This window comes from Micromys minutus (genome assembly GCF_963924665.1).
Source record: "Micromys minutus genome assembly, chromosome: 1".
NCBI classification, from domain to species: Eukaryota; Metazoa; Chordata; class Mammalia; order Rodentia; family Muridae; genus Micromys; species Micromys minutus.
Genome location: NC_137969.1, coordinates 142,533,055 through 142,549,069, shown reverse-complemented (window position 1 = coordinate 142,549,069; position 16,015 = coordinate 142,533,055). Strand labels below are relative to the sequence as shown.

At 38.6% G+C, this 16,015-nt stretch overlaps 1 protein-coding gene across 3 annotated transcripts in view; it reads right to left on the bottom strand.

Moving 5' to 3' along the window:
* Positions 1-358: 358 nt before the first annotated feature.
* SLC4A4 (solute carrier family 4 member 4) overlaps positions 359-16,015 on the bottom strand; it is a 263,965-nt gene continuing 248,308 nt past the window's right edge. For 2 of the 3 annotated variants that reach the window (XM_080926202.1, XM_080926203.1), the window contains exons 21-25: positions 14,429-14,602; positions 11,527-11,688; positions 7,324-7,420; positions 4,933-5,012; positions 359-4,282 (exon numbers count right to left, since the gene is read on the bottom strand). In XM_080926202.1, the coding sequence (XP_080782328.1) occupies positions 4,969-5,012; positions 7,324-7,420; positions 11,527-11,688; positions 14,429-14,602 (477 nt within the window). In that variant the 3' untranslated portion in view covers positions 359-4,282; positions 4,933-4,968. The remainder of the gene's footprint in view (positions 4,283-4,932; positions 5,013-7,323; positions 7,421-11,526; positions 11,689-14,428; positions 14,603-16,015) is intronic. The other variant, XM_080926204.1, reaches the window with a different exon arrangement.

Below are 16,015 nucleotides of genomic sequence, written 5' to 3'. Positions count from 1 at the left end.
ATGTATGATATGTATGTATATATATTAGAATTCATAAAGGTAGAAGTCATATATATATATATATATATATATATATATACACACACACACAAATACATAGGTATGTGTGTGTGTGTGTGTGTGTGTGTGTGTGTGCAGTTATTCTATCTTTCTGCCTAGAGAGATGACCACACTCTGAGGATAGGAGCTCTCATTCATTCACATTTAACTGCTTGTGTTTACAGCACCCAAAGAAACAAAATAAAACAAAAAGTCAAAGCATTGAATAAAAGTACTTGACACTCATAAATGCATAAAGTTACTTTATTTTAAGTATACATTTAATTTTGAAAAATATAAATGCTAAAATATCTCATCTTCTTCATCTCTTAATTCCATAAAAGTCACAATAGAAAGCTTCATAAAACTGTAAAATACTATGTTATAGGAATTTTAGGTTTCATATTGGAAAAAATTGTTAGTAATATATTGAAATGTTTTCTGTTCTTTATCATTTTGTTCCACCATGTTGATCTACTTCATTTGAAATAAAAAGATGCGTCATTTCTCCAAAGTTAATAAAGACTGAAGAGAATAAAAACAAGAGTACCTGGAAGTGTGTACTGATTGTGAAACAATGTGCACGGATATGTACCAGCCATGAACTTGGCGGTAAGGAGGCGGGTCTACGGTTGATGCGCATTGTAGGCCTGGGACAAAGTTACTTCAGGCTCTAAGGATTCACTGGGTGACTTTAGCCCTGAGTTTCAGTATTTGTCTAGGAAACAGAATTCAGGATTCTTGTGTGTATCCACAGAGCAAAATGAAATGGGCCAGAAATAAGATATATCCAAATATCTGGTCAAAACACAGCCCTCCTCCACATTCAATATATTACAAAAGGGTTTTCGTGCTCAGCTACCAGGAAGCTCCATAAAATCACCGGAAAACTCCCCAAGGGCTGCCGTACCAACTGGGCTTCAGGCTCATGCTGTGAGAGCAGATGGAGAAAACTCACAGAATATAAAGAAGAAAGTCTCAGGTCCTGCACCAAAGTCGTGAAGTAATATGAAAAAAGAAATGATTGGAGAAAACTTTGTCCCATTCCTGGTCAACGCCAGCCTCTGTAATAGAACTCAAATGGTTTTGTTTTTAAAGACTCTCAGCAGACAATACATTTCAAGTACTTTAACACAGTTAAAATAAAGAAAACAAAAACATGGAAGACGATCATTTGTCATATTAAACAGCAACACATAAGTGACAAAGGACTCTGTGTGTGTTGTTACATGTGCCCAAAATGCACATAAGCCAGATTACTGACAACAAACAGCCTTTTCTCTTAGATGGGGAATAAGAAAGAAGGTCTGGTTTGTGTCTTCTCCAACGAGTGCTTCCCAGCCCCACCCCTTGACTTTATCAGGAGAGGCTGAAACAACACTGCCTCTGACATACAAAGCAATTAGTAGTTTCTGCACACAGTAGGAAAGGACCAGCATCTCCCAGGGTTTCTGCAAACTGGAGGCCATGATGCTTCGACAAGCAGGTTCAGCCTGTGCATCTTTTCTCTCTCAGCCAGTTTGCACTACACGGTACTCCTGGACAATAACTCTGAGTCTTTGCTTCAAGAAACATGTATCTCCAAATTCACATCCAAGGAAGAAGAGTAGAAAGGCATTATAAAGAATTCATTGCTGTACATGTGTCCAGTTTACATAAAACAAAGCCACCATGAAATCTGCTTAGCTGTTGGGCAATAACTGAATTCAGCCAGATTCAGATACTGAGGTGCATCTATGGAGATGTGGGGTTCTGCGTGTTAGTGTGGGTACTGTGGCGGTAATGAGAGCACTTGTTAAGTAGCAAATATAAGGTATGGCTTTGTGTTCATGTTTTCATTCTATGAACACTAACCACCCACCCAGCCACAGACTAGGGACCAGACATAGGGTGAGATCACTTTACGATCTACTCAAGAACTGAAGTGATCAGTTACTCCAGGAGCTCTCTGAAAAGTAAGAGGAGGACCATGGTCTCTACATAAACTTGATTCATAATTAGAAACACATATATTCGGAAATTTTATAAAAGTAAACAACATGCTTTTGATTCAACATCCAGATTGCACTGCATTTGCTATGCATGCTTTTAAACATTTTACTGATGTATCTATTACTAGTAAGGTAAGATTCCTAACATGGTTTAACAGAAATCCAGATAATGCACAACAACCATTTAAGGACAGCCCTCAAGATGAATGCAATGTAAAAATGTATCACTTGAGATGTTAACAAATAATACGTAATTTGTTGCTATCATTTCAACAACAATAACATTGGGGTCATTCATTCCTAATTTCCATAAAAGTTTCAAGATGACCAAATGTCATAAAAGGAATATCTAAAGGATAATAAAACCAGTAGTATTAAGTGGTTCCCTCTGGTTCTCTAACGCCCAGGAATCTCTCATGGTGAATGTATATTAAAGCTCTTGCTAAACAAATCCAAAAGTATGGATTCCACATCCAAACCACTATTTCAGTATATAATCAGTATTATAACACAGCTTACTAAAAATATTGCAATCAAATTCCACACTCAGTTTGGCTAAGAAAGATCTGTGTTTCAGTGTGGCCCATTGAAGCACATAGATACACACACATACGTGTATTGTAAGTGGTCAAATAGCCCTATCCTATGAGTGCATGTACATAAGCACATGAAACTTTCTTTGCAGATTTATGTTACAGATGTGACGGGGCTCTGAATATTCTTATGGCTTTTGTAGTGTAGATCTGGACCATTGGATCAGTGATGGTGGCTGAGGGATATTCACCTGAATTTACACGATACATTTCTTGGCCCCTGATGGAGTTCTCATGGGTGGTTCTAGATTTTATGAAAATGGGCACAAAGAGAATGGCAGCTTTGCCCTCTGGATACTGTCACTCTATCTGGCTTTGCACAGGTGTGCAACAACCACACACAGAGTTTTTACACAAACACACAAATTATTAAAAATGAGTAAATCCCTACCAATACTGCATAGGATGTCAACATATAACACACCAGCATCTGCTCCCAGCATGACCATCACCTCTGCAGAAGTTATTTCTTCTGCACATAGTTCTCTCCCCTCCCCAGATTCCTTCACAAAACAACGACATTTTTTTAAATAAGGGGGATAGGAACAATCTGACAACCCAACAGATTCTTAGAAACATGGTGTTTTGTTTTTCTTTTAATTTGTTCTAGTCTTGTGGCTTAGCCTAGAGTGGTGTGTGTGTGTGTGTGTGTGTGTGTGTGTATGTGTGTGTGTGTGTATGTGTGTATGTGTGCATACTCATGTGTACACACGTGTGTAAAAATCACATTATATACAATACAATTTTTACAGAAAGCCTGGCAGCTACAGGTAAGAGGTAGAACTACTCAAAACTATGTTTCCTGCTGCAGGAAAAAAAATTCATTTCTTTACAGTAATTAAAAAAAAGTTTAAAAAATTGACAAAAAATAAGTTGCAGGTTAGGCCCCATAATTTAAACAACAAAATCTATGAAGAAAAATATTCTTCGATGTACTCAACAGATAAGTTCATTAAAGGGTTAAAAAAAGTTGCATAGGAAAAGGGACATTCCAGCACTTGCTACAATGATGGCAAAGGTTTCTCTACAGGGAGGAAGTACCTTTAGTGTTTTCTGCTTTTGATAACTCTAAGATCAGGGTTGGCGAGCAAGGGCAGGTTGGTAGCAGCACTTTTCCAGTCTTGGGGACTCAGTAAGCAGGAAGGGACTCTGTCTGGAGGTCAAGGGCTGCTCTACCAGACAGAGCCAAGCCAGTAAGCACAGCTCCAAGCTTGGGTCATACGTTCTTTCAATAGTTTCATAAAAGGTGGTACAAAATTTCTTAATACATTTGATCTCTGCTTGATAAGAGTGGTTTGTGTGCATGTCTTGAGGGACAGAGGGATTTACATGTCAGAGGACACATCTGAATGTATGGAAACAAGAATGTGACCGTCAAATGCTTTCTTTTAAGGAAAGGGACAATGTTGTCTTGAATGTTACCTATGCAAGAGAGAAGCAGAGAGAGTGACTGTATTATTCAGCCAGTGACCAAACAAAGGTTTTTAAAATACATAGAAAAAAAAAATATTAGAACAGTTAACACAGAATTGTCAGTTTTGAGGACAAACAGGTTACAATGTGGTTTCTGTTCCCTTGCTCCTCCAAAGATAATCCTTGTCTTCAGGCTCAAGTTCTATTCTAATTTGAGGCACAACTTTCACTGGAGTTCTTGGAGGACTAAGGCAAGACAGAAAGAGAAAGAGAAAAGAAAGAAACATGGAATAAATACAATTTTCATTATCAGCTCAGAAAAGCATGTGCACTGGGCACAGTGAAAATGTACCACTTTGTTCCATGTAGCGCTGACTAACCCTTCCATGTGGATCCAGAACAACTGGGCTTTAAATGAATGCAGGAAGGAAAATGAAAGTAAATTACAACAAAAACTGCCCAATATTTCAGATTAAAAAAAAACCCAAAATAAACAAAATGAAACTACCATATGGATAACATTGTTAGAAAGGAAAGGCCAAGACCAGTAACCCCAGACATTCACAGTCCAGTTTTCTGGGACTCAGATAGGACTTGTCATTTCCAGACCCTTGTTAGAGAGAAGGAAACCACTGAGGAAAGCTACCAGGAAACTCCAGGTACCCTGCCTGACAATAAAGCCATAGATCCTACTCATTAACTTAATGACACTGAAACTTTTCATTATTCATAAGAGTAAAGCTGGGCTCTTTTAAAATGCTTTTGTCAGCAAAGCCTGGGGTGAGTCCTGGGTTATTTATTTAAGTCCCAGAGAAAAGAACAAGGGATCCTGCCCATACACCCCACTTCACCCCTGCCTCTGCTGTATCTTCCCACAGCACAAGATTTTCCTTTACCTGGGTAAACCCAGCGATTCAAGGAAAGGAATTTTATCAGCATGATGTGTGGCGTTCAAGGAATGTTGAGGATCTTTCTCCTGGGAAGAAAAAAAATTAAATGAAAATATGTAGCTCTTTTTCTAAAACTGTAAAATTAGAGTGAATATGAAAATCTTCATGCAAACCCAAGCACCTTTCAGAACCAAGTAGGAAAATCCGGTTTCTCTATGAACATTGTAACATTGTATCAAACTCAGCATTGTATCGATTAATATCATAACATTGTATCAAGCTAAGCATTGTGTCCATGAATATTGTAACATTGTATCAAGCTAGGCAAGCAAGCTGCAGGATGGAGCCTAAATCAGTTCCTCCCTCTCCTCTATGGGAGAGAGCATAATTCCTGCCACAGGGCTAGAACAGCTCTTGTAAATCTCACATAAGTCCTTTGGCTTCCTTCTATCCTCAACAGTCTTGCCTAGCTGTTGTTATTGAAAAGGAAAAGAAACTTTAAAGGTACTTGTATACAACTCCAGACTTGTAATCAATTCTGTTCTTCCTTGGCCTACAAAGATTGCCACATTATTAGAAAAGGTTCAGTCAAAAATGGTGATGATTCAGCTTCTCTAACAACCATCAGTTAGCTTGTAAAGAGATTCGATGGGGCAAACAGCTAGTACATAAGTTTTTATCACAAGTCTTAAGTTCTGGACTGACCATTTTAAAAGCACCCTTTAGAGCCTTCATTTGCTTTTAATTATCGAGAGATAAAAAGTGAAGTGAACATGGTAGGGGAACTGAAATTGTAAATGAAATTCTTAACTAACTTCTGTTGATAAGGGTGACCATAAAATCATAATTATATGATTATAAACTTATATGTTAACAATTCTAAAATAAACATATAACTAAAATATTTACAAGTTGGACAATGAAGGTAAGGTTGCTTGTTCTTTAAATCCAGGGAATGGGTATCCTGCCTCAAAATGATGTCCAATGATTCCTGTTTCCTGATGCTTATGCTCCTGTGTGATTCTTTCTCACACTGCACAGATCTGTCTTCCCAGATAACAGAGTATGGCAATACTGGGCTGTTAACTCTTGGATTCTATTATAAAACACTGTAACTTCTGTTTGGATTTCTAGCTAACTCTGGGGGAGAACCATGCCACACTGCCATGGCAGATCTATGGAAATCTCCACTGGCCAAGGAACTGAAACTTCCTGGCCAATAACATTAGTTGGAAACAGATCCTCAGGCCCAACCATGTCTCCAGAGCTTTAGCTCCAATTGATATGTAATCTCATGAGATTCTGGGCCAGAGGCACCAACTCAACAGCTCCTAAAATTAATTTCAAAATGTGAGAAAAAATACATGTTTGTGCTATATTTGGGGGTAATGTTTTGGGGTAATTTGTTACTGAGAAATTGAGATATCTCTCTCTCTCTCTCTCTCTCTCTCTCTCTCTCTCTCTCTCTCTCTCTCTCCTCTTACTGATAAAGGGTGATATTATGTAGCAGTAATAAAAGTGTCTCTGTTGTTTCTCACAGTACATTCTAGTCTTTCTTGAGTAATAGGCTGGTGGCTACAGTGTAACAGCTTGTGACACGTTATCTTTTCCCCTGTGATTGACAGTCCACTTTATAGTAACATTAGTGACCATATGAAGCTTTTCCAATAACATAAAGCAATTGTCTGCAAAGCACTTCAGGCTTTAAGTTTTCATTTCAAGAAAATGTCTCCTTTTAGATCCACATGCACTGCACAATGTCGTTAAAACCAGAACAGTTCTGACTGTGAGTATGAAATCACAGAAGGGAAATGAAGAAGTTGTGAAGGGAAAACATATATCACTTAAATCTAGCTTTGATAATATTTTCAATTCCCAATTCAATTGAAACTTTTCCAAATTCTGAATATTAACAATCAAGCCATTGATCATAGAAAGACCCCTGGTATTACTTCTCTCTTTTAACAAACTCTCTTTTAGTAACTGACTAAAACCTAAGGAGGACAAACGGTAACAGTCAGTGATGTAATACTATGTAAGCTGCGTTCTCTATATAAGTGGGAGAAAACAATTAATAAAACATGGTTACAGGTTTAGCTCTGGAAAACAAAAATAATCAAAGAAAAGAACACTGGCGACAACTTAGCAAAAAAAATTATAAGAGTTTTGTTTTGAGTATAAACAAAAGTATAAGAGGTTATGAATAAAAGAAAGAGAGGTAGAGCTTAAGGAACAGAAAAGATAACTAATTTTTAAAGGAAGTAAGTTGCTTAAATCTTTACCCAGAAAAGAAAAGAAGACAAAATAGGGGAAAGTTAAGTCAAAGACAGCCCTAGTGGATCCTGGGAAAAGTGTGGATCAGTCAGGCAAGCATGCAAGGCGGTTAGTTCTACTCACTGTCCAAGGGTTTGTTATCACTTAGGAAAGGTTGCTGTTCCATGATGTCCATTGGAATTTTAATACTGGGGACCTTTTCTGAGTATGGGCAGTCAGACTGTGAAAAGAACGTACAACAGTTTTTAGAATGCGTTCTCTTTCCTCCTTCCCCGTGTTTACCCAAATCGACCTCGAATCATGTGCATCGACTAAAGGGCTAAGTGTTGGGCATTATTTACAGCTGCAGAACTTTTCAGGTTCTCCCCACCTTCCCCCTGCACATTTACTTTCTCCTATCTGAGTTAATGGGACTGAGTTCCTTGTGGCTGAAAGCGTATCAAGAAAATTCCTACAGCGTGGCTGTAAAGCATCCTGAAGTTGGATTCTGAATCAACGAGCCACACACCACTGTGAAGCGTTCCACAACTGGATTCCTAGTTGGCAAACTTTGGTTGTTGAATGTGTGAAGTGTAAGCACTGCCTGTGAAAACAGATCAAATCCAGGAAAATTTCCAAACTATATATGGTCTTTAAAATCATGCTTCCTTTTACAGTGTTCTCTGATTCTGTCTCTAGGAAAATCATGACCCACATTCCTATCCAAAACAATTCAAAGACTGTTTTAACATCCACTAGCAAGGAACTCTCTATAGAATTAAAGTCTCAATTTCTTATTTTAGGACTCTCAGAAACAGTTTTCTGATTAGAGCTGCATTCCAATTTGTTTAAACAATATTTTTAAACATAAGAAAAAAAACCAAGAAATGAAATCAAAAGACTGATCAGATAAGTAGAAAATAATAATCAGGAAAATGATAAGATTAGGCAGTTGTAGAACTTCTTAAAACAGACCATCTAAGCCCAAAATATCATAGGGTTCTATAAGTTTACTACTTTACTTTTTAAGGACTCAATGATTGTGTCAGCATTATTTGCAATAGGCAAATTATAGAACTAACCTAAGTGTTCCATAACAGAACCTGGACAAAAAAAAATGTGACAGGTGCTCATGCACACACACACACACACACACACACACACACACATCACAGATATATATATATATATATATATATATATATATATATATATATTACACACATACCACACAGAGAGATACAGACACATACACACACCACAGATCTCACACACACACACAGACACACACACGAATTCATGTTGTTTTGAAAGAAGGTAGATGCAAACAGAGATAATCATAGTAAGTGAATAAAGTCAGTCCCAGAAAGACAAAATGGTAGGTTTTCTTTCATGTCACTTTTAGATTTTATATTGATATATAAAGCCATGAAGTAAAACTGTCTGTGGATGCTCCACCATGTTCATAGCAGCTCTATTTATAATAGCCAGAACCTGGAAAGAACCCAGATGTCCTTCAGTAGATGAATGAATACAGAAATTGTGGTACATTTACACAATGGAGTACTACTCAGCTATTAGAAACAATGACTTTATGAAATTCCTAGGTAAATGAATGCATCTATAGAATATCATCTTGAGTGAGATAACCCAGTCACAAAAGAACAGACATGATATGCAGTAACTGATAATTGGATACTAGCTCTAGAAAGCTATGAATACCCAAGAAACAACTCATAGACCATATGAAGCTAAAAATGATTGTATAGCACCCACTCAGAGTGTGGTACACCCAGACCATAAATCATTAATAATTCAGGAGCTAAGAATTCTTGGTATTTAAAAATCATTATGCTTAATCTTTACACACCAAGAAAACTTTGACTATTTCCATGTTATGTTTTGTTTTACATGTACTTTATGCTCATTGTAACTAGTAAGATTTCAATGCATACTATTAAACCTTTAAAAAATCTTTACATTCATGTCTTTTTTAAAATAATGTTGTTTAAATAAAAAAAAACTGTCTGTAGAGAGAGTAGAGACTAATGGAGGATGTTCAACATATAATAATATACCATTGTAAGAACACTAAAATGTAATTAATTTAAAAGTCAACATATTAACTCTTAAGTCTGTATTTGGGGTGAATAGATCTGATGCATCTCTAAACTGAATATTTCAGAAAAATAACCTTTAATTGAAAGAAGGGGGCAGGGTGGAAAGGGGAGGAAGGGGTTGTTACTATGTCTCAGTAGTAGAATGCTTCCTTATCATTGTGAGACCAGCCCTCAGTCCTCATGGTTAACACATGGTAGTAATGAGTTATAATATATTTTAAGAACCAAGATGATGTATCTGACAAAAAATTAAACTAATTAGGATGTCACTTCTATCCTCCTTCATGCCCATGTCACAAAAGAAGTCTCCTTTCAAACACTCCCCCAAACTATAGTACTTAAGAGATAACTGGGCAGCCACCTCTTAATTACAGACTTAATTACTAGGCAGGCTCAGATGTGATCATGAACAGATCAAAATGTAGCAAGATATAATTTTCACAGTGTCTGTCCATAAACATAAAAAGTGTGGCCCTGGAATCCTAATAATGCCACATGTGACCACAGACCCCGCATCTCCTGAATATCAAGAGACATATTCCAATGCATAGTCCTCAAATAATTCAAATAATGTGCTCAACATGCAGAGCCTTCTGCCCTGAAAGATTCTATTCAGCTAAGCATGTTCACTGTGTATGAATATCTGAGCTCATATCTGCTGTCTTGACAGGGATATGGTAGAGAAGGCATCACCCGAGTCATTTCCAAAAACAAATACAAAACCTACTTGTGATATGCATCAGGAAGCTGTAAATATTATCAAAATGGGATCATTGTGTGAGTAGAAGTCATCAGAATGGAGCAAAGAACTCTGAACTTAGTTTAAGGACCTCATTAGAGATGACTTCTGTCAGGGGAGAGGAAGGAGTTTAAAACCGTGCCTAGTGGTTGTATATTATTTTAAATAATAGACAACATTTTACAATATTAGTCTCCATGTTAGCAATGTGCACTGATCATGATTGTGGTGTTCACGAGTATGAACCGAGGTGTCTGTTTTGAGAATTCGAGATTTGAATACTGCATTAATCATTTTAATATCTCAGGCAGCCTTTGGTGTTTGTCTTGTAGGGTCCAAAAGTGTTCAAGTGCTGATGTCTAGACAACATTAGAGTATATAATTCTTTTTAACATAGCATGTCAATCTCTGCTGCAGTATAAACACACTCTCATCATCGGAAACAGAAAATCTATCCACCTGCTCTCTCAGAAGACGGAGGAAGACAACAGCAGAAGCTGCCCCAGACCCCCCTTCTCCATAGCTAAGTGTCTGATATATTTAGCCTTTTCTTATTGGATCAGTTTATCTAAAATCCGATTGTGCCCATCCCTTCCTTTGCTGTACTATATCCACGTTCTAGAAGAAGAACACAGCCAGACAGCCTGATGAGCTGCAAACACACAGAGGAGCTCAGAGGAGAGCTCTGGCTGAACCACTCCCAGCTCTGCCCACTTAGAAGAATCACCAGTAATATTTATAGCGAAGCATCACATTGCACACGTAAGCCTGTGCAGCTTCGCTCTCTGGTAATACCTTAAGCAAATTTCCTTTTTGGTTCCTGAAAAAAGTCAACACTTTTCACTCTAAAGATCAGAAGGAGAAGAATACGTCCTTTAAGGAGCGGTTGTGACAGATGAACATAAGGCACGCTCAGCCAAAGTTACTGAGGGAGTAAAAATTAATTTTAGGACTGCAGCGACACAAGCAACCACATGACATCATAAGTATACAACTGATGTCATCTCATCAATAATAGCAGCAGAGATCCAGATGGGTCCAGAGCCTGGCAGAACTACAGTATTCTCAGGGAAAGTTATTCAATTAAAGTCTCGGAAAGAAAAGAAAGTCACTGACACCTGTCCATGCCGTGCTCGAATTATTTAAAAACTGAGTTATCCTGTCAAATAGGCTATAATTTGCACAGTGATACATCTTGCAGCATTACTCAGCAAATGTCAGTCATCTATCAGAGGGCTCTTTACATCTGGTGTCCTGCATCTTTGTTTTCAATCATTCTGTCTTTATGGATATGTTAATGGTTACGGAAAGCCTTTAGGAAATGTTAAACAACAACAATAACCCAGAAGACTTAAAAAGAACAACGATAAACTGGTGTAATGTGTGATTGGTCCGATGAACATTTGGAGCCACACCAGGAATGAAAGAGTTTTCGTCACATTTGTCTCTTTTACTGGCTTTACATGGAAAATGTGGGGTGCCCCTTACATCATCATTGTCACTATCCAAACTTCCTTTTTTCTTTTTCTTTTTCTTCTCGTCCTCCTTCTTCTTCTTGTCCTTTTCTGGAATGACGTCATCGAGGAAGCTGAGGTCGTGCTGGGAGAAGAGGTAGTCCATACCTTTTCTGACAGCTACCAGGGCCAGGATCTGGAAAGGCAACCAGAAAAGAGGCATGTGAGGATGTCGCAGGGCCGCCGCCGCTGCTGCTGCTGCTGCCCATCAAACCAGCAGAAATCCATACAGGTCCAGAGCCAGACATACCGCTCATGGAGTGACCTTCTAACAGGCTTCCCAGTTTGATAAAAGTGTCAGTCAAAATCCACCTTGTTTTGTTCACAGAGATGCATGATCACACTCAGTCAGAAATGATTTTCCAAAATCATTTCCTTTCACGTTGAGTTTTAATAAAATAATTAAAAGCTTCAAGATAAAAATTAGCTTGCATGGGATTCCTAGTCACTAGAAGTTTAAAAATACAGGTTTTTGAAAGTTTGACATTATTTTAAATTAAATGATCCTTGACAAACACTTAGGTACTATTAGTTCACTTCTTCTTTATAATGGACTTAAATATATATTATTTCCATCTTACCACTGAGCGAGCTGAAGCTCAAAAACACTGCTTTCCGTGGGACTAGTAAAAAAAGAATGCGAAGTGTTCAGTCTATCTGCTTTTTACCTTTTTTCCTATTTTACTTATATATATATATATATATATATATATATATATATATATATGTGTGTGTGTGTGTGTGTGTGTGTGTGTGTCTTGTGTATGTACAAAAGTGTGCAAGTACCAGTGGAGACCAGAAGAGGGTGTCAGAATCTCAGGCAGTTGTAAGCGCAGAGAGCGCTCTTTCCAACCATGAGTGACTTGTATTCGGTATTACTTCTGACTCTTCCGTTCTATGAACTATTTTGTTAATTCCTTTAGTCAGCATACAAATACCACATTGGATTATATGACTTGCCCTGTAATGTTTGACTCCCTGGCTCCCCTCTCCTCTATGGAGGTTTGTTAATGCCGGATGTTCAACAGCAAAAGTCACACATAGTCAAGTTCCCAAAGCGGTGGGTTAGCCTCCTACTTGACAATCCGCTCCACCCACACCACACTCTGTACATGAGGTATCCATCTCCTGAAGAAATCAGTAATGTATGCCCTAATAACATTCCAAACCCATCCCTGAGCTGAAGGAAATTCCGGGGAAAATACACTTTACAAAGTAAAGTGTTTTATTATATTTAGAATAAGTAATGTGTAATTTATTGGATGTATTTCAAATTTACCTTGGGGGGCTTCATTTTCCTGCTATTAACAAATTAATATATAGGTAGAAAGTCCTACTAGGTAAATAAATGGGAGTTACTTCTCACATTCAATTTGCTTTACTGTGTGTTAATACAACTGAAGGGGAAAAGGATCATCAATTTAAAAAATCTTGCTCGATACTGTCAGTAATTTTTTCAACCATTTTTCCTATGATGTGGGGGGATAAATACAATTATAAACATCAAATATAAAACAGAATAAGATAATAATCCCTGTTATGAGTCAGTTGGTTTTAAAAACAAAATATGTTAAGGTATGACATAAAAATGTTTTTTAAAGGATTATAAGGATGATAAAACATGATGGAGAGAGCTTTGAGGTCTCTCTTATGGGCTGTGTAACAGTTTCCTCCAAGACTGAAACATTCCATGCTACAGAGAAGATCCTTAAACAAGAAGTCAAATAACTCAAAATAGCTTCAGGAAGTCCCTAAACTTACTAGATTCACTAGGCCACTCCCAGCCAGAGTAAGCATTAGGAGCTGAAAGTCCCTCACAGACAAAAAGCTAAACTGCAAACAAGGCTCTCAGACAAGCCAAACTGCAGAGACTCTAAGCCCAGACACCTTCCAGGAAGAGGTTCAGACCAACTGAGGCACCTGGAAAGAACACTGTCCAGCCTATTGAGCTCCCTGCAGGCTATGCAGTGTGCTCCATGTTCCCAGCTTTGTGAGCTGTCACTTGTGCTGGGGTGGGTCTTGGTAATACAGCTGCCCTTGAGTCTTTTCTGTTTCAGTAGGTAACACCTCTCCCATACTCCTGAAAGTAACCTCCCCAAACTCATCGGTTCACTGAGTTAGACTTTGGTTCTCTCTTTCCTTTTGTCTATTGGAGCTTCTTCATCTGGGATGAGAAGATGTACTGAGTGTCCCCGGGAAAAGTTTTGTCACAAATATGTGGGTGATTTCTTGTAAGAAATGGAATTACAGTAAGGTATAAACTCAGTAATGAATCAAGAAGTAGAGCTTGCATTTTCTCTTTCCATTTTGATTCAGGGGGAGGGGGAGGGGACAGTTATTTGCTTCACCTTGGCTAGTACACAGGAAGACTAGAGTCCAGCCATATCCTGAAAATGACTCAAAGCACACAAATCTCAAAAACTCTACCTCTAGTGAATTCCTTTTCTCACAAGTTTACAAAGGCTTCCACTATTTGGACTGAAGTGTACCTTATTATTTCTTAGAATGGCTCTTTAATGCAATACCTTGAAAAGAAAACCATGTGCTCTGGTGTCTACTCCCTGCCAGACATTGTGTTATACATACTCTTGGCATTCATTATCAATGCTCAAAATCATAACAATGCTCCCCTCCCACTGATGAGTTCAGGGTTGTTCAAGGATGTTTGCTGACCAGCAGAAACCCGTGCCAGTATCTGAACTCAGGTGGACATGATTTAAGCAGCTAACGCCATGGGAATCTTGTTAGGACTGGTCAACATGTTGAGTAGGAAGCCAGAAAAGACTAGCCACACACATAATAACTTGGGTTTTCCATGTTGTAATAACTATGTGATGGGCATAAAGTCCCGGGTAGCTTCAGTTAGGAAAGCTTACCATGACTGGGAAAATAATCGCAGCCACTGTTGACTTGAGGATCCAGAGCAGAGCCAGGCACAACACCTGCAGGAAGGTGAACAGGTGGACTCGGCGTAGGGGCACATGGCGCAGGTAGATGAAGTCAGGCTGGTGTTTCAGGGGCATGAGAAGAAGCTTGAGACGGTCCATGAACTGGGAGGAATGGGGAAGAAAAAGCCAATGTATTATCTGAAGAGCCATTCCCACCGAACCAGCCTCGAGTGATTCACACGGTATATTTCAGGCAAACAACGTCCTCTTCAAAAGACAATGCTCGGGTTAGAGAGTAAAGGATTTGCTTTAGCACAGTCAGATCATGTTACCTGCCTTCTCATTTTTGGCTGAATTTTTTTTTTCAGAGATGTTGAGCAGGTACATAAGATAACGTGGGTGTCAAAGGTTAAAGATCCGAGGCAATCTTAAATTCCACCTGTTCATCCCCTGCCTCCCGTTTCTCCTCTCTGCTCAACAGAGGCCTTAGCGCCTATTTTGATACACTATGTCGAGGAAACCTCCTACCTCTTGCTTCTGCTCCTGTCTCTATTATCTGATCTGAAAGAAAATCCTTGTCATCAGTACATCAGACATGGTCTAAGGAAATAAAGAAACCACCCAACGTAAAAATGGAACTGTGAAGATTATGCCAGAAAGTCCCACTTTCCTTGGGTTATAATTTGACTAATACACCCACACTCACCAGTGTATTAGTGTTTCTTTCCCAGAGAAAAGATCTGTGAATCTTACACCAGCCACAGACAGAGAGTCTGAAAATCGTTAACACAAGCCCTTATTGACCAGGAGCTGGAAGGACGATTGTGGATGTTGGTGCCGGGTGCCTCTCAGAGATGGGGTACTGGGCTGACACTCTGAGGATGAGCAAGATGATGTTCAGTAAGTCATCCCAGGGGCCTTCAGAGGGAGACGCCACATAGGCAGACATGGAGCTGACTAATTATAAGAACTCGGGAAAAGTAAGTGACTTCAGCATAACTTTCTCTGGATCCGCTGCCTATTTGACGGGTTTCTTTCTCCCTTTAGAACATTTTCTTATCTACAAAGGTAAGGTGAAAAGGTGTTTGGGACAGTAATACTTGAGGAGCAACATAGTTCACTAGCTGTCCCTACAAGTCCCCCCCCCCATCAAGCATTATGGGATGATTGGTTCTTTTCTTCTCTTTATAGACTGGTATTAAGTTCTAGCCATTGATAAAGCCCCTACAACATGCAATTCAAATCTCTGGATCCTTAAGGGCAAACAAAAAATAATAACCATTAGTCCTAGCAGTTATTAGCATTGAATGCTCATCTTTTCCCATTAAAGAGAAGAAAAAGTATTCATAATGGCAGGTAAAAATAAAATATTTTACAAAGTTGTACTTCCTAAATACTTGGTTGGCAAAAAACAAAACCAATAACAACAAAACAAAACCCCTCAGGCACCTAGTCCAGCCCACAAAGGACTACTTTATGTTTCATAACAAATATCCCGGTGCGGAAGGACCCTTCTACAGTACCAAAATCAGGAATAGTAAAGTAGCTTAGCTTTGCTTTTGGGGGGTCTGGCCA